This window comes from Platichthys flesus, chromosome 15, assembly GCF_949316205.1.
Source record: "Platichthys flesus chromosome 15, fPlaFle2.1, whole genome shotgun sequence".
NCBI classification, from domain to species: Eukaryota; Metazoa; Chordata; class Actinopteri; order Pleuronectiformes; family Pleuronectidae; genus Platichthys; species Platichthys flesus.
Window position 1 is genome coordinate 12,184,700 of NC_084959.1, and position 23,590 is coordinate 12,208,289.

General features: G+C 44.6%; 1 protein-coding gene across 6 annotated transcripts; it reads right to left on the reverse strand.

Annotated features, from left to right (window-relative positions):
- Positions 1-3,974: 3,974 nt before the first annotated feature.
- cxxc5a (CXXC finger protein 5a) lies at positions 3,975-23,590 on the reverse strand. 6 transcript variants are annotated; one of them, XM_062406939.1, is made up of 4 exons: positions 23,459-23,555; positions 23,263-23,320; positions 14,678-15,697; positions 3,975-5,045 (listed from the first exon to the last, which is right to left on the reverse strand). In XM_062406939.1, exons 3-4 carry the CDS (start codon positions 15,470-15,472, stop codon positions 5,001-5,003), a joined length of 840 nt encoding a protein of 279 aa, XP_062262923.1. In that variant the 5' UTR covers positions 15,473-15,697; positions 23,263-23,320; positions 23,459-23,555; the 3' UTR covers positions 3,975-5,000. The 6 variants fall into 6 exon arrangements, with proteins under 6 accessions (XP_062262923.1, XP_062262925.1, XP_062262926.1 ...); XM_062406941.1 differs by having other exon boundaries at positions 23,259-23,320; positions 23,459-23,551; XM_062406942.1 differs by lacking the exon at positions 23,263-23,320 and having other exon boundaries at positions 23,459-23,590.

A 23,590-nucleotide genomic window follows, 5' to 3' on the forward strand; every position in this document is an offset into this window, starting at 1 on the left:
AAGACAGTAAAGAGACCACTTTTCTTCTCAGTGACCATATATTTCATTATTAGATCCCTAATATAGAAGATATGTGGTTATTTGTCAGCTTACGTCCAATTCTATGAATGAAGGTGAATTCTAGGTTCTGTGCATTGCAGGTGTGGAGCATTTTTACATCAACAGCTTTTATTATAATGATTCCAATGTAACAGGGCCTGAGCTTTTCTTATTTGATTTCTCTTTATGAGTTAATAGTAAGTTAAAAATATACTGAAACTGAACAGCTCTCCACCAAATACAGATTATCACAGACTCTAATTCTTTTTTATGGTATATTAGCAAAAATACTCATGATTCCATCTATCTGGTGCGTCAGGTTAAAAAGGTCAAACAGATGCTGAATGAAAGGTCATTGTGATTCTAACACTACTCCAGGCTGGGTTAAGATAGATTGTGTATTAATTCAAACGTTTGCGCACAATGTTTGACTCTAGATTATTCAGAAGTGTAAGACTTTTAGTCTTGTGCGAGCTTTGTGTCAGCTTCTGTATATGCTACTGTTTAGAATAATGATGCAGTGGACTTGTTAATGTAATAATATTGTAATATCTGTTTGCATGAGTTCAACAAATTAATACTAATATCCTGACAGCTTGAAGGAATCTTCTCTCATCCAGTTAACTGTACGTGTGTGTGGAGAGGTGTGTGGGTGGCCTGTGGCGGTGGCAGCGGCTGAAAGAGTAAACATTTTAATCACTCATAACCAAAGGGAGATTCACACTCAGCTAGTTAACGCGTTGAGCTCTAATGTCACTGCGAAATTCATATTTATTCTCATGAGATAAAATGTCATGTGGTCCCTCGATAGACACATAAAACATAAAATTGTGTCTTATTTCCTCACTCAACCAAGACGGTTTGTCAAAGTAAGTTTAACTATGCTCAAAAACAACATTAATTGTTGACACACACACACACACACATATATATATATATATATATATATATATATACATATATATCTGCTGCACTTTCTTTAGTTGCCAGTTTTCTCATCTGCCAGTTGCTTTTTTAAAAAAGGCACTAACTAGCAAAATATTTACAGTAAATATTTAGATTATTTCATTTCTGAATCTTTTTTGAAGGACACATTGTGCTCGAACAAGGAACACTTTTCAAAATATATTCAGTAATGAGTTGTTTTGTTCAAAGGGACAGAGCTTACAGCAAACAAGGATTGACTTCATAGTGCACCTTGCTGAATCAGGACGTGTACATGGATGTTGGACATATAATTGGCCCCTCTGCGTAAATTGTGGCCCCTTTATGGCCCCTGATTGAGGAAAATCATAGATCCCCCACTGCAGTGACGCTAGAGTTTGGTGACAGTTTATTTCATGTAACTTGAGGATCGCTACAGCTCTTGTTATTTTTAGTTTATCTTGTCCATGAAGTAACGAGATTAGAACTTGAATGAATCTGAATTGATCAGTATTTTACAGGAGTATTACTGCACTGATTTCTGTGGTGCACACAAACAGAGCTCAGCACAGAACAGATAATATGTGTATCAATAATATCTACGTGCCTGTTTACGAATACGCAGTAGAAGCGTTTTGTAGCCTAATCCGTATATTTCTTCATATACCACTGAATTACAAAGACTGTTATACAAAACTGCTAAAGTGGATTTAAATGAATATAATTTAAAAAGGACAGAGTTGTGTTGTAGTGTTGTTTGCACAACAACTTGTGCAGGTCTGTTTTCTTTGTTCTTGCTGTTGTAACTTCCTGGTAGAACAAGTAGTGAGAGAAAAATAAAGTGAACGCTAAGGCAACAAACTTTTTCATCCTTTTTCCTGCATTACCAAAATAATCACAAAAATAAATGTCACTTATTTAGTAATAACTTTGAACTAATAACATTCCCACTATTTTAATCATCTTCACGGTCCATCGAGAATTAAGTGTATTTTCATTCTAAACCGTTTAGACAACAACTTGTTTGGTAACACAACACTTCGGAAATTGTCTCTTTATTTTCCTCGTGTCACATTACGTCCGTCTCTCGGAGGTGATTTACATTTACCAGTGGACCAGTAAAACGAGGGTCAGCGCCGGCTCCTCAGCGCCCTGGCCCTAATAACTCACTGTGTTTTTTTTCACTACACGCTGGCCACATTTTACGGGGCAGCATTCCTCCCTCCTCGACAATTGGACTGCATCAGTTCCTGCTATCTCCCCTCGTCTCGAGGAAGGTGGCAGCCGAGCCGAGGAGGGGGCCAGCCTGTGCGGGGGCCTGTGGATGGGGGGAAGGGCATGTCTGCTGGCAACGAGGGTGAGTAGATCAGTGCGGCTCAGTGTCTGTGAGGCGCCGATAAGATTCCAGGATTTTCCCAGTGTGACAGGCCTGCTCACCAAGCCGTGCACCCCTCTGCATGGAGACAGCCCCCCGCCACCACCACCACCTGACCCCCCGCCCCTGCGCCCCCCTCCCCCTTCCTCCACGCCACTGCTCTCCCGGGCTGCTTCACCTCAGCAGGCAGGAGCCACGCTCACCTGCAACCACCACACCCAAAGCCTCCTCTCCCCCGGCTGGAAATCTTAATCTGGTGCAAGGTGTCTCGTAGTGTGAGCGTAGAGTAAGAGTCGGCGAGAGTATTTCTACTTTACAGTGGTTTCTGCTTCCACACTCTATGCTGGTCGTCTCGTTCTTTCTCTCTGGCTCACTTCTCTTTCTTTATCTCAGTCCCCCCCCCCCCCCCCCCCCCCTCCCCACTCCCTCTCCCTTGGATGGCAGGTCAGGCAGTGAGCTGTGCGGGCTCAGAGGAGGTAAGGACGCCGCGGTGCACATTAATAATGAAAGGCCTCAGCCGAACCCCCCCAGACACACTCACACAGCCACAGCCACACACACACACACACACACACACACACACACACATCTCATGCACACACTCCCCTCATCGCCATGGCGATGGCACTAGCCCAGCACTGTCACTGGGGGGGGGGGGGGGGGGGGGGGGGGTATAGCTACACTCTCCAGCCCTTCGCTCGCCAAGCTGATCACGAGCTCATGCACAAGCCGACCACACTGGGCCTTCCACTGTGGATATCAACTAATTAAAAACACTCAGTAGATCGGCTGCGGCAGAAATCTGCATCCACTTCCCAACCTGGATATGAAAGAGTGACTACGGAGCCGTGGAAAAAAAAGAATCACTGAAAATCACCACTTTGCAGGAAATGGAAATTCACTCTAGTGTCACAGACCTGAGGTTTTAGAATCAGTAATAACATTAAGACCCATGTGAGACTGACCACTTTTTTTTTTAAAAAGCTCAGTGTCACTTATCTTTAGCAAAACTTTGCTTCACCCTCTATAACGCAGCCCAAAACACACACACACACAAACACGTCACCCAGACTCCTTCATCATAGGCTCTATAGCTCTGATGGCAAACCTTCCCATTAGTAAGCCATGACTATGTATGATGTCCTGCTTGTGTGTTGTGGCTGTAAATGTCAGGGAGTAGCCTGAATGTCACAAAGGGAATAAAATCATTCAGTAAAAATAAAAAACGCCATTTAGCAGGAGGTTTCAGGAGGTTTCATGCATTTTTGAAGAAACACCGCAATCAAAATGGTTCTTATTCAAACATCTTTTAAATAATTTTGGTTACATTTTAGCATAGCAAGGTCATTCCACTATATTATAGGAAGTTATTACATAGGCAGTGACAGAAATATCTTTGTCAAACCAAGGACATGACGGTGATCCATACCGCCGCCTGATTTACTTTTAATGAGCTCCTTTCCTGGGAGGGTCTTTCTGATTTTTTTCTCTTTAACATCCAATCATGAAAGAAAATGGAACAGTTTCAACCAACTAATGGAAAATTTTAACTCAATATTTCTTCTTTTTTTTTTATCAAACCAAGTTGTTTTTAAAAAAACATGCAAAATAGACAAATAGACAAACATCAGAGCTGTAAATTTTCGACACAAATACATGCATTCCTTTTTATTCACAAAACCAGTCCAATTTTTCTAAACGAATACAAAGATTGGTTATTTTTAAAAGCTGTAGCTACCCAGCAACGTAACTGGAAGAAAAAAAACAACAACATGAAAATATAACAAAAACAAACAAAAAAAACAAAAATAAAAAAACAAATGTAATCTTGTCTCAGTGCGTTCAGCAGGGTTGACTCAGAGCAAGTGCTGTCTCTTAGTGCTATTGCCCTGTGCAGCATTGGCACGTGCTCAGTAGGGCCACAGTAACGTAAGGCTGCCAGTTTCACTATAAAGGAAGAGAGGAGGGCCGATTGAGGCTCTGGTGAACTGCGTCTTCAACCCGGTGACGGGTCGCTGGAGATCTGCCCGATAGCGTGACATTTTAATTTTCAAAATTTCATCCAAGTTCCAAATCAACATTTTCGTTAGCCTTCTCAAAGACGACCACTGGTCCGTTTACGAGTCATAAAATCGACAAGGGTAACATAACGGTGAAGAATTACAATAATGTTTGCCATTAGCCACTAGTTTTAAAATATAGCTGTAAATTTACATTCTCTACACAAGTACTGTATCTTTCCACACATGAACAACATTAACACCAAACACAGAAATTAGTTGATTGTCCACACTCAGTCCGTCATTTCTGTTTCTGGTAATGAACAGTTCCATGTTTAAGCAACGGAAGAAAAAAAGAAAAACTGCTGGAAAAAGGACAAAAGGTACCAAAATGGGAAACATAGAAAAGGGAATGAAAGTTGCCATAGATGCTTTTCTTTATGCTTCATTTTTGGTTCAAGGAATAAGTAGGTGCATCCATTACCCGATTGATTTTTTTTTTCTTCTGTTTTTAGCTTTTGTTTTTTTGTCTGTTTTTTTTTCCTATGTTTTTTTGTTTGTTGCTTGTTTGTTTTATAAGCCAGTGTCCGTTCCGGGAGACAATCCAGGAGTTGGCATTGCACTTGATGGCAGAGCTTTGGGTAGGGAGAGGAGGACGAGTCCTACTGGAACCACCGGAACGCCGCTCCTGTAGGCAGCATCACCTTCTTGGAGAAACGGAGGACAAGGAGGGAGAGGAGGAGAGGAGAAGGGAGGAGAAGGGAGGAGAAGGGAGGAGAAGAAGAGAAAAGTTGGAGTTGTTAATGAACAGCACACACGTGTTTGCAAATAAAATCACAAAATACATTTTCTTCACACCTTCACAGAGACACACCCACACAATGTCGCCTTCCTGTTTCTAAGTCTCCTATTGCTACTGAAACTAAAGATCATTGTCATCATTGATTAATCGTCATTTAATCGCTAAATATATGAAAGATGGAGGACAAATATTGAAAAACTTAGGTCACCAGAGGCAAAGATGGATTCTTCCAAAAGATATTCCATTTGAATCTAAATCTGATGTTATCTCTATTGGGTTGTGTTTATCATTGGACATCTTCGGAAAGTTAAGAATGTCCGCTGCACATAAAAACACTTTCATGCTAATTTCAGGCTCAACTGGTTGTTGCAACTGAATTAAAGAGCACCGAGGCTACATCCTGGTGCTGGATCCTCCAATGTAAGCACTTTGTAAAACGCAGAATTTATCGGCTTTTAGCCAAAGACAACACGGTGATTCTCCATGTTGTGTTCTGCAGTGGTAGCCGAGGCTAACACTGCTTGTTGTGTTCTTACAGAAGGGCGTCATGTGATAAGCTTGAGGAATCAGCGAAGGCTACGTCGTGACCGAGATGATGCCTTTTCAAACTAAAACGTAGTGAAGTGGATTTGGCCTGAGGCACCAACAGTTGAACATTGGTTAAAAAGTCCCTTCTGCCACTTTATAAATACGAAATCAATTTTGTCAAATGACTCAAAGCTCGACCGCCGTTTGCTGAGCACTTGTATAAAGTTGTTTTGAATGAATGTGTTGATGCTAAAGCGATATATTCGATGGACCAAAATAAAAACGTCCAGTTTACAATCAAATTAAATGATCAACGGCAAATCAATGCAGCGCTGGCTCTATTCCATTTGTTCTTTCTGCATGAGTGTTACGGTTACATGAGTGTGTTAAATCTTCATCCAGCATTGTCTGGTCCATCAGTCCCCCCCCCCCCCCCCCCCCCCACCCCCTCTCAGCACCACCACAGGAACAGGCTTCAGTCCCGGCTTCACACAAAACCCGATATGCCACATTTATTATTTAACCACCACACGCGTTGCTCTCCCACACCATCATCAATGATGATGTCGTTTTCCGCCCCCCCCTCGTGCCCCATCACCACCACCACCGTCCCTCTCTCACTGTGCTTATCTCTGGGTCTGATTGCACCGAGAGTGAGCGGCACACATGCATGCATGCAGCTGCAGGGCTCAGCGAGCAGCCCAGCCTGCCAATCCGGAGACTCAGAGGAGCCACTCGGGTCCCTGGGGCTGCGGCGCGGCTGGCGTCCTCTGCAAACTCCATTCTGCAGCATGGATTCTTCCGTGAGCCGGCTCATGCCTGGAGCGAGGCAGGAGGAGCGAGGCAGGAGGAGCTCGGCGAAACATTTATGCACCCACACACACTCTCCCACCAAACCAATATGTATTCAAGTGCAGCCACACACCTCCACACACGGTGGCACGTTCACCGACACTCACGATACACCCCCGAAAATCACACCAAACAGTGACTGCTGGATTAAAAGTCTCACACACAACGGAGTCACATTCACTTTTCCAGGAGAGCGCGACAGCAGAAGGTTTGATGAGGACTCATGCAAACACAAATACACACAAAATTATAGTAAAGAGATGGTAAAGTTAAAAATCCTTTGTGATTGTGCGTCATGTCTCTTGCACAGCTGCAGTAAAATCATGAGTTGTATGAAAAAGGTGAGTCAGAGGTAAATGGTCCACTAGTTCAGAGAAGTTTGCTCAGAAACAGCACCGGCCCTAATTACTTTTCCAGCCCACTTAAACCATTCCTCCACAACCTCGAATCAGCAGCGCAGCGTTGCCCTTCAGCGCCATTGTTCACAATCCGGACATGAAACCGAGTGGCAGCGGGGTTCGTGCTCCCCAGGTTTCATTTACTTTCATTTTAAAAGTTAACTCCTGCTGACAAAAATAAAAACGCTTTCGCTCGGGTAAAAACGACTTCACACGCGGTAATTACTCCGGTTGATCTCAGTCAAATATAGCCCACACTGAGCTGTATTTGTTAAATTGGCACAATCATGAATACTCTGACAGTGGAGACACTGGGTACCACAGTGCAGTTCATTGCCAGTTCACATCAAATCTCTCGATTTCATTATCAGCCTCTCAAAGACGTGAATGTGGAAGTGCTTGTGGAGCTGTTTTTCTCTGGAAAGTTAGTTTACTAAAGCCGTACATGAATATTAATACGAAGCCCAAGCCTGGAGGTTAACAGCAGCATATTGCCAACATCGTTTTTATGGTCCGTGTGTTAAGTATAGTCAGCCCCTCATCCGTCTCCGTCATGACCTTTCTGCAGCGGCACTCAGCTGTTCAGGAGACAGTCAGAGGACAGCAACATCTGGCGCCGGCCGGCCACAGATGTCAAAAATCTGGAAAAAGGCCGCACTGACCGTGACGTAATGCGTGGGGAAGGAGAATCAACACGTCCCCCGGTTGAACTGCAAATGCTGTTTTTTTCCCCTCAATATCGAACATGTGCAATCAATGGAAAAATGGCAGCAGCTCAGGAACGGAAATACCCTGCGTTCGCCCGCACTGATTGCACAGGTCCAAACAGATGGGATCTGTGGGTGTGAAGTGGCCAATCACTGAAATCGATGGATGTGGTTTTTTTTTCCTTCCTGCAAACCGGGCATTTGTCTTAGCGTTGCTCAAACAGTCTCCATGTCACATTCCACAAGACATCCAGTGCTTTTCCAGACTAACTGCTTCTTAAGCGAGCTAAATCACCATCGTGTACAATGGGGCTCTCAGAGCGCGGCCGGCGCTGTTAGATGATGCAGATGCAAATTCCTGATAGCCAGTTTAAGCCATCATGAATTCAGCTTTTTGCCCCAGGGCACCGCTGAACAGTCTGGTTATTGTTTTCATGGCTTTATCATCAACAATTTTGAGGATTCCCTTATGGACACCCACAGCAAAAAAAAATCAAAATACTAAAACACACACTGACACAATGTACACAAAGCATCTCCACATACTGTGTATTTGTATGTGGGCTGTAACACTGTCTGCTGCTCTAAGAAGCAGGAGGGAAAACAAGCGAATCAAAACACCGGTGACCTCTAGTTGGCGGAACCACTCAGTGTTGATGTGGCTGAAGGGGTGAAGCTTTCTGCTAAGCCTGCTCTCCTGAGTCGATTATGATTGATATGTAAATACACAGATACCAGTCCTCTTACTGGACCCATACACTTATCTCAGAGCCAGAGCCAGAGCAGGAGCTCACACACACTGACACACACACACACACAAATACTGCCACACAAACACACACAATCTGATCAATTAGTTCAAGCCATTAGACGTGTATTAGGAATTTATACAAGTCCAGGTCAGTGGTGTAAATGGACCTGCAAGTAATAATTATTTTCTTATTCTAGATTAATCTGAGTACTTCTTCACGAATCCATAGATAGTGTATTAAATGGATGTGACAGGGATGCGATGTTATCATATGGCTTGTTTTGAACAGATATTTCCCTTCATTTAATATGTAGTCAAAGGACTATACATATGAGAGGCTATGTAGCTACAACAAAAATTTAGTCGATTATCTTAGTAGTTGAAGATACATTTTTATAGCGATCAACTAATCAATGCATCAACTAGAATGGAATTAATTTGAGTGCGAATCAAAGAGTTATAACACAGTGTAAAATAAATAAATCCTGGATCTGCCCCTGAACATAAAAGAGTCTTTCCTGACTCAGAACAAATCCTTCAACTAACTTTCCTGAAAATCCATCCAGTGAAAACACACACGATGGAGGTAACCAATTAATTAGTAATTGTGGCAGCTAGTTATAAATGGAGACAGTGCTTGAAATGTTGACTGAATGGTGCAAAACAATGCAGCTAGTAATCCAAACCTTTAACACTCGCGCAAAGTTAAGACTATGTGACTTTCAAACTTGTCGGATCGCTGCGCGGGTCACACCACACATCTTGCTGTCTTGTGATCAGGAGTCGCAGGTTCCCACTGCACCAGGGTGGTGACAGGGGGTCACACACTACATGATCTTTCACCGGGAGAAACTCACGAGTGTCTGAACTCCCTGTCCTGCGCTCTGATTGGCTTTGGAAGCATCAAGATATTTAGCTGGCCTGAAATATAGTCCGAGGATCCTACATGTCGGTGAGGTTGAGTCGTGTCTTCGAAGAGTTCACACATAGATTGGCGATTTACCTCCTATCAGGGCGAGTTACAAGATTTGTCAGCGACTGGAAAATCAGACTGAGAATCGTGTTGTGTGAACTACACATAACCTTCAATACACAACCAGTAATTACATTTGGGTATCAAGGTTAAATCTGGGCTAATTTGGTTGAAGTAAACAATATTTAAATGTCAAGCTTTTATTTAAATAACGGTTTTAATAGCAGTTAAATGACCACATTTCAAAGTTGAAATCAGGTCACTGAAATACTCTTCCTATGGCATGCAAATGACACAATCTTAATTTAGCCTGATTTATTTTTCCAGATAATACCACCGTCTCGATTTCAGTGACCAGCGATTCGCTCACTCCACGGTGCGGCACCTCGGCTGCCTCCCTGCTTTCTTCCTCTGTCCGTCTTCCCTCAGCCTACCCTGTCCCCTCCACCTTGTCCCCGCGTCTGCCCAGCAACTCTCCCACACATCCATGTGTCTCAGTGTCAGTCTGCATGCCTGTCAGTTTGCATGAGGCTCCTCTGTCCTGACTGTCTGGTGTATGGTGTCTGGGAGGCAGGAAAGACCGCGAGGGAATATGCTGCTCCCATATCAGCGTCTGGCACAAAGTGGACCCTAATCAACAACAATAGTATGATCGGGTTTTTGCAGATGCACGGCCTTGACACAACGAGGGAGATGTGTTTATCATAAAACCTCAAAATAGGCATATGTAGACAAAGAAAAAAAACATAGCTCATGTCTTAAAAATTTGAGTACAGTATGCCCCGATTGCAAAACACTGATATACGAGTAAAAATAAGGTACAACTACAACTTCCTAATCCTGACTCTCCTTCCCTCGCCCCGCGTTGAGCAGCGTCGCTGAGACTGACACTACTGGAGGGTATTCAGACGCCCGAGCAGAAAGGAGCTGCCTTCCCACTTATTTCTCTCAAATGCAGCATTCCCAGAATAAATCCAGACATCTTCAGCCACTGAGCTATGAGGTGGCAAAGGCCTCCGCATGCTAACTCCCCCTCACTTGCCAATTTTACGCTCTTCTTTGAGCTGCCGTGAGATTTCAATGGAAACCGTCAACACCCTTAAAATAAGCACAGTGCTGCCGGACTGCACTTGTGTACCAGCGCGTCCACGCTCACAGGGCTTCTGCAAACACACGCGGGCAGAACCTCTCAATGCAAATGCAAGGGGGAAACACAGGCCGGGTGCTGCTTCCAGTCTCTTTGGTCACGAGTTCGTGCACACATTGAGGCGCTCCGGAAGGCAGTCAAACCCATCTGACAAAACTGGCCGCGCGACTCACGTGTTAAATAAGACGTCATGCCCCATTGGAGACGGCCCGCTGAGTGCAGCAGCCACGGCAGACGGGGATCTGGCGGCTCCCGTCTTTGAGTGAAGGGGAATGTGACACTCAGGGGCTCTTGGAGCTGCAGCTGAGGCACGCTGCGGTTCCGCCCTGGACTCTGGGAGCCAGCAGGATCTGCTCCTCTGGCTCAGGTGCTGCCCCGAGTTGCCCCCTGAATTTGCATTAAAGGCATCGACGGGGAGCAGGAATTTCTCCCACAGAGCTCTTGTTTAAAGGCGACAAAACTATACACTGTAATCGACCACCTCACATCATCTACTCAATATCGACATTTAGGGATTTACTGCTGACTCTCCGCTCGCCACTTTCGCTTTGGACGGAGCACATCCTCCGTGAATCTGGACCGTGTGACATTTAGCTCGTAGCGAGGACATCGCGCTGGCTGGCGGCGCGGCGCGGCGCAGGCTGCATTCTCTGATCTAATCACCTGCTGAACAAGAGCTGTTGACTTAACAACAAAGTCAGAGCTCTGTACAAAGGAAATGAGTTGACACTGTGGCGGTCCAGCAAATCACGGAACAAAATGCAGACACACTTGATGGAATCCTGACTGAATGAGGATGAGGGGCTCGTTTTGAGTTTAGGCCCATTTACCATCCAGAGCGGCTTTCAGACGGGCACTGGAGTCCCAATATTTGGCTGTGTGTCAGATAGGACATTTCCCGGAACTTTTCCTGCAGCTACTAAAACGTGAGTGAGGCCATGTGAGAACAAAGCAGGAATATGTCTTCCGTATTCAAAGCAAGCAAGTGGCCGTGTTGGTAACATTTCTAAAGCGTTACGGCCGCAAAAGTGGAAAAAAAAACTAAAAGAATACAAATATCTTAGGATAAAAAACAGCAGCCATACATAAATGTCAAACTTGGAAATTTTTCTGAAAACAGCTCAGGTGTATTTGCACATTTTGTCAGCTGTGTTGAAATTCATACATGATCGGCTGCTCGATGTCCCTGTTGAAGTATATCATGTACACCACAGTATTCTGCACGGAGCATGGGTCCATTAGGTTTATGAGGAAACGTCAGAGGAACAGTATCAGGATTATTTTGTCACAAAGACTTTACTTCTTGTCGTCAGGTTGTCAGATGTTGGAAGAGGAGGTTTAGCTCGTGCTTTCTGAATGAGTAAACGTGCAGGAGATTCAACACTCAGGTGTAAACGTCTCTTGCTTTTCCCGTATCTCCCGACCTTCAGTACAGCTGTGCCACTGCACAACGTTCACACCTCTCACAAAACACTGACTCCATCATCGTTGACACAATGTAATATTTCATCTATTGAATGCCGACAAAACGCTTGTTGTTTTGTTAATTAAATAGACTGCTCATTTATTCACATTCCTTTTCGGTTGAATGCACAGATCGGCTGAAGTGTAACAGTCACCCTGTCTTCCCAGTGAAACACAATAATAAATAGTTTATTCCCATGTCTCACAGACCAGTTCAGACAACGTTTAAGTCTGAAAAGAGGGTTTTCACAGTTTGCAGTCTGACAGCTACACTAATGTTGTGCACCCAGGAATGATGTGGTAGAGAAGTCTTGCCCACACTCCAGCTGCAAACTTTTCAAACCCCAGATATTATCCTTCAACAATTGCCATTACCCTAATATTGTTACACTATGTAAATGTGAAATTGAATTGCCAGCAGAGGTGTGCCGTCTCATTCCTGGTCTGAAAAAGAGGAAACTGCTTGACAGACACATTAAATAAACGAACGGGTGGATTTGAGAAGTAGATCTTCTCAAACGTCAGGAGTAAGAAAAACACGTGTGCAAGGTAATTACAGCCCATGCAATTACTAAAGTCAATAATCAGACTGCTATTATACTTGGTGCTCAGAGGCCTGGCAGGTCTGTGCTACCCCGGAGTTTCGTTCATCAGCCGACTGTGACGTTACAAGCAACGTGCTGACCTATATCAACCGTCATGAATATTCACAGCCGTTTGGGTTTGGCACCGCTGGCGTGAACGAATAACCGGCTACGCCAACATCAGTTACAACTCATAAATTAAGATTGAATTCCTCTTTGCCACACACGTTGAGACGTACCACCTACATCACAGGTTGACACATCTCACCGTGGTGGTGAATCATCAGCAGAGACAAACAAAGCCTCTCGACAATTTGCAGTTGAAGAATACAAAAAATAAACACAAATCATGAACACGATTGATTGTCGCCCAGTATTTTCCAAATTTTCACATTCAAGTGTTATAGATCTGTTCCTCTCTATGTTTGAGGCGGCTAACTGCTTTCCACTAGTCTCTGTACGGTGCCGCAGGGCTGCAACTAACAGTTATTTTCATTATTGATTAATCTACCAATTCATTTTTGATCAATCATTTAGTTTGTGAAATGTTCTTTTCTTTTTTTTGTAACAGAAAATCACTGTCACAGCTTCACAGAGCCAAACACAATCTCTTTAAATGGCTTGTTTTGTTCAAGCAGGTTGAACAAAACAAACAGTTCAGTTATTAAAACTATCAACATAACTGACATCTTTTCTGTCAAACATCTGATCAACTAATGGACACTTGTTTCACCTCTAGTGTAATAAATGCTCCCAAAAGCAATGTTCAAGTTTATAATTCTTGTTTTAAAAGTCGACACATACATTACCACTCAATACACACCTGACGGACCCGATCCTCATTTTGCTTGGTGCTTTTCTTCAATTAGTTTGACAAAAAGTTCTTGCATTAAGGAAACTATCCCTTTAAGGAGCTTTGCATTGTGGATGAACAAAGTCACATGAGGATTGAACAAAGAAAAACTTTCAACTCACAGACAAGAGTCCCGAGTTGTCACCCTCAATCATCATCAGAAGCAGAAAGAAGTAAAGCCTTTAGGAGTCCGAAGCCAGGATCCATTAGACCAGAGGTCTGTCTGCTGGTTCATGTTCAAACCATGTTATACGTCTATCCATTTATTAAGTAAAGCCAAAGTGACACCGGTATTCCATTGATCACAACATTTTTATTTCCTTTGAGATGGAACATCTGCTGGAATTGATTCCATGATTGGTCGTTCTGTCGCCGCAGCCGGGGTTAGTTAGGCCACCGGGTGCGATGGCGGTAACAGACAGGAAGTTGCGAGGGCCGTTTAGATGAGCCGGAGTGTCGGTGGAGAGAAGGACAGCGGCAGCGAAAAGGAGGGCGTATGTGCCACACTGACACCTGGTGCTCCAGATGACAGCTCTGTGGCCAGATGGGCCTTGTTATATGCACAAACATACTCATTCCCATGCATGTGCACTTACACACAAACACATACTGTACACATATTCACGATTACCGCCACCTTGCATAAACAAAAATTTTCTGTACAATCCACATATGCTCAAGTAAGGACACGGAGGATGCACATGTGACCAAACACAAAATGCTCCTCTGAACTAGGTATTGCGTGTCTCTGTCTGGGAAACAGACACAACCTTGTGTGTTTGCTAAAAACTCAGTCTTCTGATTGAAAGACATGGCCGTGGTGACGGTGTGGTCAGTGTGGACAGATTAGAGAGACCCCAGGGCGAATGCTTACAGTGCACATGGCCACCGCACTCCTCACCACCTGTCATGTCCCGGCTTGTGGAGCCGTCATCCCACCAGTAAGCCCCCCTGCACTATGTCCCTTAAAGGGGAAGGACATTCAGGTATGAACTAAAAGATGTTCTTGTATTTTCAGGTGTGAAACTGAAATATGATTGGGACATCTACAATTCTTTACTTTTTAAACAAATTTCCAATGTTTTGTTGATCATTTCAAAATTTTAGATTTCAAGATGACAATCTTGTAGTTTATATGTCTCGCTTTCTACGCAGAGCCATGGTTAATGCCCCTAAATATTGTTGGTAACTCTTGGGATCAAAGCCTTTAAACCTGTTATTGGACGGCCCTTAAGAACGGCTCAAAAAGTAAAGGTTCATTGTAACCACCACCCCCTTACCTCCAGAGCAGCAGATGGTTTTTTCTTCAGTTCCTCACATTTGCGAAACTTGCAGATCTGGTGGCCTGTTTTGCGATTCCGGCAGCTGCTGCACTGGTCGCAGTTTATCCGCCGGCGGCAAGGTGGGCACATGCCGCAACGTTTTCGCTTCTTTTTACCGGAGTTGATAGCAGAGGCCAGCTCGCTCTGCGCCGGGTACTCGGCCAGGCTGGCCATGTGTAGAGCGCTGTCTGCCAGAAACACTCCAGCCGGCGTCATGATGAAAAGCCCGGGGTTGAAGGGGAAGCCACCCCCTACTCCATATGGGAAGTCAACAGGACCACCTACGGCGTCCGTGACAGACGTACCCTCCAAGTCGCTACCCCCCGAGCCTGCGTCTCCGCCGCCAACTCCCACTCCCATGCCCCCGGGCAGGAGCATGTGCTCCATACCGGCCCGCTTTAACAGTGCTGCTGCCTGGGCAAAGTGCAGCAGGCCATTCTGTCCCTCTAGAACCTGTTCTAGGGTTCGGTCCAACTTGGCTGCTGTGAGTGCAGAGACAGTGGGCTGGGGTTGCGGGGGTGGCTGAGGCTTGGCCGAATGGCGCTTACTCTCAGTATTGTCCCTGTGTCCATTAGTGGTGGCAGAAGAGACTGATTTGTACTGGGAGAGGGTACGGGAGTTCTTAAGGCTCTTACTGAGCGGCTCACTGAGGATGCCACTGCGGTTCCTGCGCTCAATAACAGGAGAGTCCTGCTTGCAGCTACCTCGCTCCAGGTCCTCTGTCCGGCCCCCCTCCGACAGCCTGGTAGTCATGGTCCAGAGCGTACGTGCCTGGGTTGGGGGTGAGGGTGGAAAGGGAGCAGGGGTGAGCGAGGAGGGGGAGCAGAGACCTTTCCTCGGTCCGTTCTGTGTCCTGGTGAGAGTGGTGCCTCACTTCAATGGACCAACCAGCCAACCAGCCAACAGGCAGGCCCCGGAGCCTTCAGCCCGCACTATAGCTCAGCCCTCATCCACGTTCTTCCATGGGTCGTCTGCAAACTTAACACAAGGGAGAGAAGAGTGTTAATTTCCCATCAATGATCCCCTCACCAAAACAATGAAAGGCTCAAGACAAAAAAATTCCATTTTTGTTCAATTGCGGGTCAAAATGAATTATACTCCTATCCTAGACATTAGAGAAAAGTTGTGACTATGAGATTAATATATTATCATTTTAAATTTGCGCATTAATAAAAGCCAAGTAAAAACGTCATATCATTGTAAAGTTTCCACACTTCACAAGGGTAAACACAACTAGTCCAACTGAAAACGATTCAGAGAGTTAATGAAGGTGTCAGATGTCACATGACTTCAACGTCACTCGAGCATCATGAAATTGATCAACAAGACAAAACCAACATCCTGATCCAGGCTGAAAACCATCAAACATCTGACTTAATAAATGATAATAACTTTGAATATACATGACCGCAATTTAGCAAGATTTGTTGTACTTATTGACAGTGGTTAACATGCTCATTGATCTGAATGTGTACCTTAGTGATAAAGAATGTGAGAAATCAAATGTCTGACCCTTGATCCACTATCTGACCCAACGATCCAGAAATAGAAGGAAGTTGATTCTCTTTGATTATCTATTGATCTATTTTGGTTGCTGTCAGTTGACAATGTGAGTCAATTAATTATAATTCAACCAGTTTTAAAGACCGATCCTTAAGCACGATATATCTTGGTTCTATGCTTGATTTAGTGGAGCGGTGAGGCTTATGTAGAGGATTCGCCAGGCTAGTAGAAGCAGAGTGTCCACTGGAAAGAGTTGCATGCATCCATCAGGCCTTTAGCCTAAGATTCCTGTGACTGCTCATCTATGGACAAAAAACTCTGCCGCTGTTCTCCTGACCTGTCCGTGTTCACAAACAAGCATTCCACCTCCCACAGAAAAGCTGAGGAAATGGCCGGGCCAGTCCTTATAAGGAAAACAAAGGGAGCGGGAGGGGAAGAGGATGGTGGTGGTGGGGGGGTGTCTGTGCAGTGTGTGGAAATTGGAAGGCCAGAATTAGTGGGAGGTAAAGCTTCAAAGGCAGGAGCACAGCCCCCACATTCTCACCAGCTCAGGGGGATGTGGCGCCAGTGAACCAGAGCCAGCTCCGCAGCCCCTCAGCCCCATAGATTCAGTTTCTCCCGCAACAGCCCTGACCAGGGTCCGGTTTCCCAAAAGCATCTCATCACTTACTGCATCTCTGCTCCTTTGTGGTTGAATGCAACACAGCACTGCAAATCATCAGAGTCATACACAGGGATTTGTATTGTTTTGTTTAATGTTGGACCAAAAAAGTGTGATACATTCACTTGTCAACTATGAATACTTCACGGTTGTTGAGGTGGCTGTTTAGTGAGACGTCAACTGAACTCTTTGGCAGCCGTGCATTGAGAAAAAGTAAATCTGAGAAGCTGCTTGTACAACATTATTTCTTGATTAATCGTGGCCTGGGAGAATATCCAGCTCGGATCCAACTGCTTCGTCAATGATCCAAATACTGTAAATGTGCTAAAAGACTTGAATAGTCCCCATAATTAATGAGGTGGCACATTATCAATAGATGGAATAAATTAGTTCTCAAATCAGCTACAAAGTGTCAAAGTTGGCAATCGCCGCTCGTGAAAACTGCTTCAAAACTAGAGGGGCACCGAGAGAGCACATTACTCCCCAAAGGCCCAACAGTCACCTTACATTCAATCAGGCTGCAACACATTTCTCCCACTCATAGATACCAGTTCCTTAAATGTGCTTGATTTTTTCCCCTTCAAGCAAAGCTTTTTTTGCGTAATCCCGCTAAATAACAGACAAACGCAGACAAAAACATAACCTCCATGGGGGATGTAAAAATCACTGATCAGCTGAGATACAATAATTCAACAAGGAAACCATTTCCCCACCGGCCTGACATAAGACCACCCAATGACAACACCACTGTTTTCTCACTCCTTGACAGCACTATGGTTTCCATGACGAGCTTCGCATCAGTCCCAGCAACACCCACTGGGTGACATGCATGCGGTGACACACTTTTTTTTTTGTTTCCTCTGTAAAATAAATAATTGTCCCATTCATATAAACGACAGTAACTTTTGTGTTAGGTTTTCAGGAGGGTTTTATTTTCACAGGAACCGAACACATCCTTTCGACAACACTGCCTCACTGCTGTAATTCACCTAACAAATGTGACAATAGAAATCGGGGTCCGGCCAATATAATAGCCAAACGCTGTCCTATCATTTTCAAGACAGAAATAAATGAACACATTTTTATTGATTAAAAAGTAGTGCTAGCTAGACAGTGTTGATATAAGGTGGTTTTAGGCCCAGTTTCATGCACCTACAACATTTTGTTGCCAGACAGAAATACCAAAAAGAAACTAGAATTGCACTTAATTGAGCCCATTTCTCCACCAAGTCCAAACAGTCCCCTTAAATTCAAGCTGCACTAAATGTCACACACTCATGGATATCAGTTCTATTATTTTATTTTTTTTCCATGCATTACTCTCTGAGGAATCAACTAAAATTTGGGAAAACACCATCTGGTAACAGCCCCTGTTCACTGGTCAAAAAACCCACCAACACCCAATCACATCTGGCTTTTGTTTGCGATGGGAATGGAATCAATGGGAATTCACTCCCACACAGGTTTGTATCGGCTCCGGCTACGATTGACAGTGACAGAAACATGACACCTGGGTGAACGTGCTAATTTCAGTTTTTGAATCTTTATTTTGACAGTCTAGACGCTGACACTGCACCTTTATCTGAGTGGTGACGCCCAATGAACTTTCATTAAATCATGAGAACAACGTGCAACACAGATTTATTTCTCTGTGTCATGCAAGATGAAACACTGGATTGCATTTGCTGGATTGCACTGCAATTAAAAATCCCATGAATACCAACAAAATTAGGCATTAGAGGTAAAGACAACAAAGAAAAAAATTCCTGCACCTGCCCCTGATCCGTATGCACCAATATTTAATGGGTTCCTCACTGACTCATACCACAGTGTACCACATCCACCAAGTTTCATGAAAATCTATTCAGTTGGTTTTGCGTGATCTTATTAACCATAAGGTTGTTTACAGGTTGGGTTTACACTGTAGCTAAAACGTGTGCACCCCACCACATAGGGTAGGTTTGGTCTACCACACCGTGTAACCAATGGAAAAAAGGGCTCCCTTCTTTTTTTTTTTACACCATAATCACATTCCTAGGCTCCGTCTGTGCACATCTGCAGTTCGTCCCGCTGACCTATCAGTAACACTCGTTCCCTCATCGTTAGCCCGTAGTCTTTGGCGGACCCCCCCCCCCCCCCCCCCCCCCTCCACTTCCAACATCGAGGCCCCTCAGATCCCTTCCCCTCATCCTATAGAAGAGCTTTATGTCCTTATATGAACTGTCTCCTAAACCACAACTGCCCCTGCTACTCCGAGGGCCACTGGCGCAATACTGCTGATAAAAGATAATTGGTGCTCATCGGTCATTTAACTGTGTTTTACTCACTTTCCAGTGATGTTATAGAATTAATGCTGTGGTTCACATTAAAGTCTCACACATCAGGTTTCTCACATCGGCACATACCCAACACCAATCAAAATAAAGAAGCAAATATCTTGTTTCTTGTTAACCTATCTGCACTAAACCGGCTGCACAGGATTAGGATGGAGACGGATATCTGCATATAAATGGTCCCGATGATCAATATGGCCCAACGACCGTGTGAAGGCTTAGCATAGGTGTGGCCCGAGCGGCACGGAGCAAACCACATTATTGGTGGTCAGATCTGCAGCAGCTATTCCCATCTCTATCACCGTGAGAAGCTTCTCTGATGCCTGATTGCCATTAAAGACAAATCTGAATCGGTTTTGTTTTGGTGGAGAATCCGTCCCGTTTTTATGGTCAATAAATGTGTCTGTAAAAATATTGACAAGCCTACATCGCTTTAAATGTGATTATAAATGTTGCCGTTCATTCAGTAAAGGCGCTTATAGGGAGACTTGACATTAATTGGAGCATGTTTTGTTGACTCAGCTGAGTGAGGTCACTCGGTGGACACTTAGTCAGCAGCAGCTGATCTGCAGAACATGAGAATCTCAATGAGATTTCCAACCATTATGGTTAATATGGAAAACAGATGTCATGTATAGAAATTAATATGTGGTGAAGTTTTCATCATGGAATCTCCCTTCACATGTAATGTGGCAGCTGTGTCAGTGATCAGACAGTTCATATAAAAAAAATTGAAACCGGTTAATGACATGCAAAAGCCGTTATTTGCACCCTGGCATGTAGATTGTTTACATCTAATATCTTTCATAACACTTGTATCTCAGTGCCAGTGCCCCAAGACAGACACTCAAAGGTACAGTTCAACATTTTGGCAAACACTGTAATTCGCTGTCTTGCCAAGAATTAGATCAAAAAATATCAACACCACTCATGTCTGTGAGTTGAATATGAAACAAGGATCGGGGGCGGACCTGCTTTGCTTAACATTTTACTGTTTTCAAACGTTAACTCTGGAAAATGTTGGGAAAATAGGGTGGGGGCATTTTCCAGAGTTTGTGTTTCACATATCAGACGCGTTCAGAACAACAGAAAAATATCCGGATCTTTCAGGCGTGGGGTGGCATCTGGTTAGAGCATACAGGAGGCAGGACATGACCAATACATTCCGCTGCGGAAATCATGTGTTTGTGACACCGGCGTCAGTCCCTATCACCAAAAGCTGTTGAATCTGGTTTCCAAGATTACATCTTAGTCTGTGTCTTCTACGTGTATGGCTCCTTGTTTTCATCCTGAGATATATTCTTTTGGTTCTTCTTCTGTTCTTTCTTCTGCGTTCCAAAATATAATCCCTGAAAATTAAGTAAATCTACCTACTAGCACCTCTGAAGCTCACATGTCCTGTCCTGTTTGTTCAATCTGGTCCAAAACCAACAATTCACCATTTAACTGGGGTTAAGTGCAAAACTCTTTATTGGTCAGGGCCGGTTGCTGTGCAACCAGTGGAGACTACAGGAAGTTACTGGTACTGGCCAAGAAATAGTCCAGTACATATGAATGTATAGTGAATGATCCTCTCCACAAGCGTCTCGCTTTATGCTTTAAGCTCATGTGATATCAATCTTCTAACACTCTGTAAGAAAGCAAATGAGATTGTTTTCAAATAAAATGGTCAGTCAAACAGAGGTCTTCACTTAACGTGGAATATTAAATTGAATATTAAAGTTTAAATCGCTTAAAGTCCTGTAGATCAAAAAAAGATGAGCAGCCACAATGAGTTGTGTCAGTATACTTGTATGAACATGAACAGCTCATGTGATGTTCATTAGCAGCTCTCAGCTTTTTATAGTTCCAAACTTTTAACAGTTAGCCTTGAAGAGCTATACATCTTTTAAACATGGTTTTTCTCAACAGATGCCACATTGTGCTGAGACGCAACAGACAGGAGAGTGTCAGTCCACAACACAGTGACCACACTCATGGATGAATGGTTGGTTCAGTCGTCGACTAGTTTGATCAATAGGTGATGGGGGAATGCATTTCGAGCCTGTGTGGGATGTTCTAGGATTATAGGGCTATAATCGAACTCATTTCCGGAGCTATCCTTATCTGGACATACGTTGTGTGCAGCCGAACCCAAACCTTATCCCAGGAATTAACCACGACCAGTTCATGTATAACCTCAACCTAACTACAATTCAGCCCTAATCTTAAAAAGGAACTCAGACATTCTGTTTGCCTCTTAAGAAACGTGCTATGGTCCCCATAGGGTCTCCTGGTCCCGACAAGATCAGTGTTTGTACTGGAAACGGTCTTAAATGAGTACACACACACAAACACACACACAAACACACACAATTCACATTGACATGGCCTCATATTACCTGCTCCAGTCACTTATGAGTTCAGTAAAACCACATCAGTGAGCTACGGCTCTCTATGGAACATTTACTTTCAACCCTGAATTATTTACATTTTTAATTAAACTAACAATTTGCCCTCTAATTGAAATCACAGATCAAGTCTGACAGTTCATCTCTTTTAAACCAGTCAAGCTTAAAGTTTCCATTTGGAAACCATCACAAGCGTTAGAAATGTGTCTGTTGTGTCGGTCACGAGCAAAACTCTGGAATAAGTTCCCTTCACTGACGTCAGTGCACGCGCAGGTGCCAGGTGATCACGGTGGTGTTTTTACAGGATGTGATGGAGCAGTGTTGTGTTAATGTCCTGCAGGGTTGTGTGTTGTCTTGCGCGGAGCAGCTTACTCCACCTGGAGAGACAGGAGGACTCACTCCGAGCGTTAAGTTCAGGCGACGCACGGACGCTGCGTCCAGACGCGCGGGTCTGACTGCGGACTCATCGCTCGTCTCCGGCGAGCAGCACATTTCACCCCGTTCCTCCCACCGCCTGTCGACTGACTGGCGCGCGCGCACACTCGTGCGTGCACACGCCGACGCACAAGAGCAGAGGAAGTTAAAGAGCGTGGTGACAATGGACTCGAGGCTTCATCCATTGTCCACAACCTGCCCCCCCCCCGTTATTAGACTGTGCGCACGGGAAAAAGTTGGAGAAATGTAGCGGCGCCTTTAACACTGACACTTCAGGTTATTCACGAACATATGGAGGAGTCGGGGCAGCGGCAGTATACTGCTGGAGGGTCGCGGGGGAGGGGGGGGGGGGTAAATGGTGAATCACCGGGTAAAGCACGGTGAACGCTACCTGGGAACTTTCTCATAAATAAAGATGGAGAGAGCTCGCAGAAAAATCTGACAAATGTGAATTTGGATTTAAAACTCGAATTAATTTTCGGTTTTACGCGCGTGGAAAACTGCGCTATCTGTTTACTAAATGTCTGCACGACAGCGCTTTCAAATAAAAGTTTCAATTAGCGTCACGGCCGGAGAGTGTGTGTTGTCAGCTGCAGACATGATCCCGCTGAAACGCGCGCTGATCGTCCCTCTCATTAAACCGGCACCACCAAGTTCAGTGCGCATTATTATCGAGCAGCTGATTCACAAGAAAGCTCTTCTCCTGGCTCCGGGTCCAGATCCGTGCTGGTGACGCGTGTGCGCGCCGCTGGACACTTGAATGAAATAAAGACAAAATGAAGATTGTTCCTGAAAAACCCGAGAGCAGCTTGTAAGAATATCCGCTTTACCCACACGCGTAATAATCCATCCAACCTCCTTGCTTAGAGGTACACGGCTTTATTACGGTTATTATAATTATAGTTATTAAGAGTGAGGGTCTGTCTAATCGCGCGCGTGGACTCGGCGGTGGCAGCACGGTTGCCTTCCTGCAGAATGAGCATATGGTCTGCAGCCGCACATTGGAGGATTTGTATATCTCCACACACACACGGCAGCCCCGGTTCCCCCACTTGATCCTATAAGAAGATGACATCCCAACTTTCAGCAGACTTCAACAAACTATGATCGCCCCCCCCTACCACCCTCACCCTCTCCCCTTCTCTCCCCCTCTCTCTTCTCTCTCTCTCCCATGTTATCTGCATATTTTGCCCCACACGGGCCCATTTGATTCGCACCTACCAAAGCCGATCCGGGCGGAGGGGAGGGCTCCCTCAGTCCGAGCGGTCCGTCTCTCAGCCTGCCGTGCAGAATGGTGACAAAAAACCCAGAGGGTGGAAGGAAAAGGGGGGGGGGAAGCTTATTCTCCGGAAACACAATCCCACAGAGTGGCTGTCCGTTAATGACAAAATGTGAGAAGAAGAAAAAAATTATTCACCAGTCAGTTATTTTGGGAAAAGCGTACTTTCTCGGAGGCTGAACGCGTGGGTTCCCCCAGCTTCCTCGGTGCTCGCGATCCCACCTCTACATCCCCGCTCGCACAGAGGAACATGCAAACACATTTCATAGA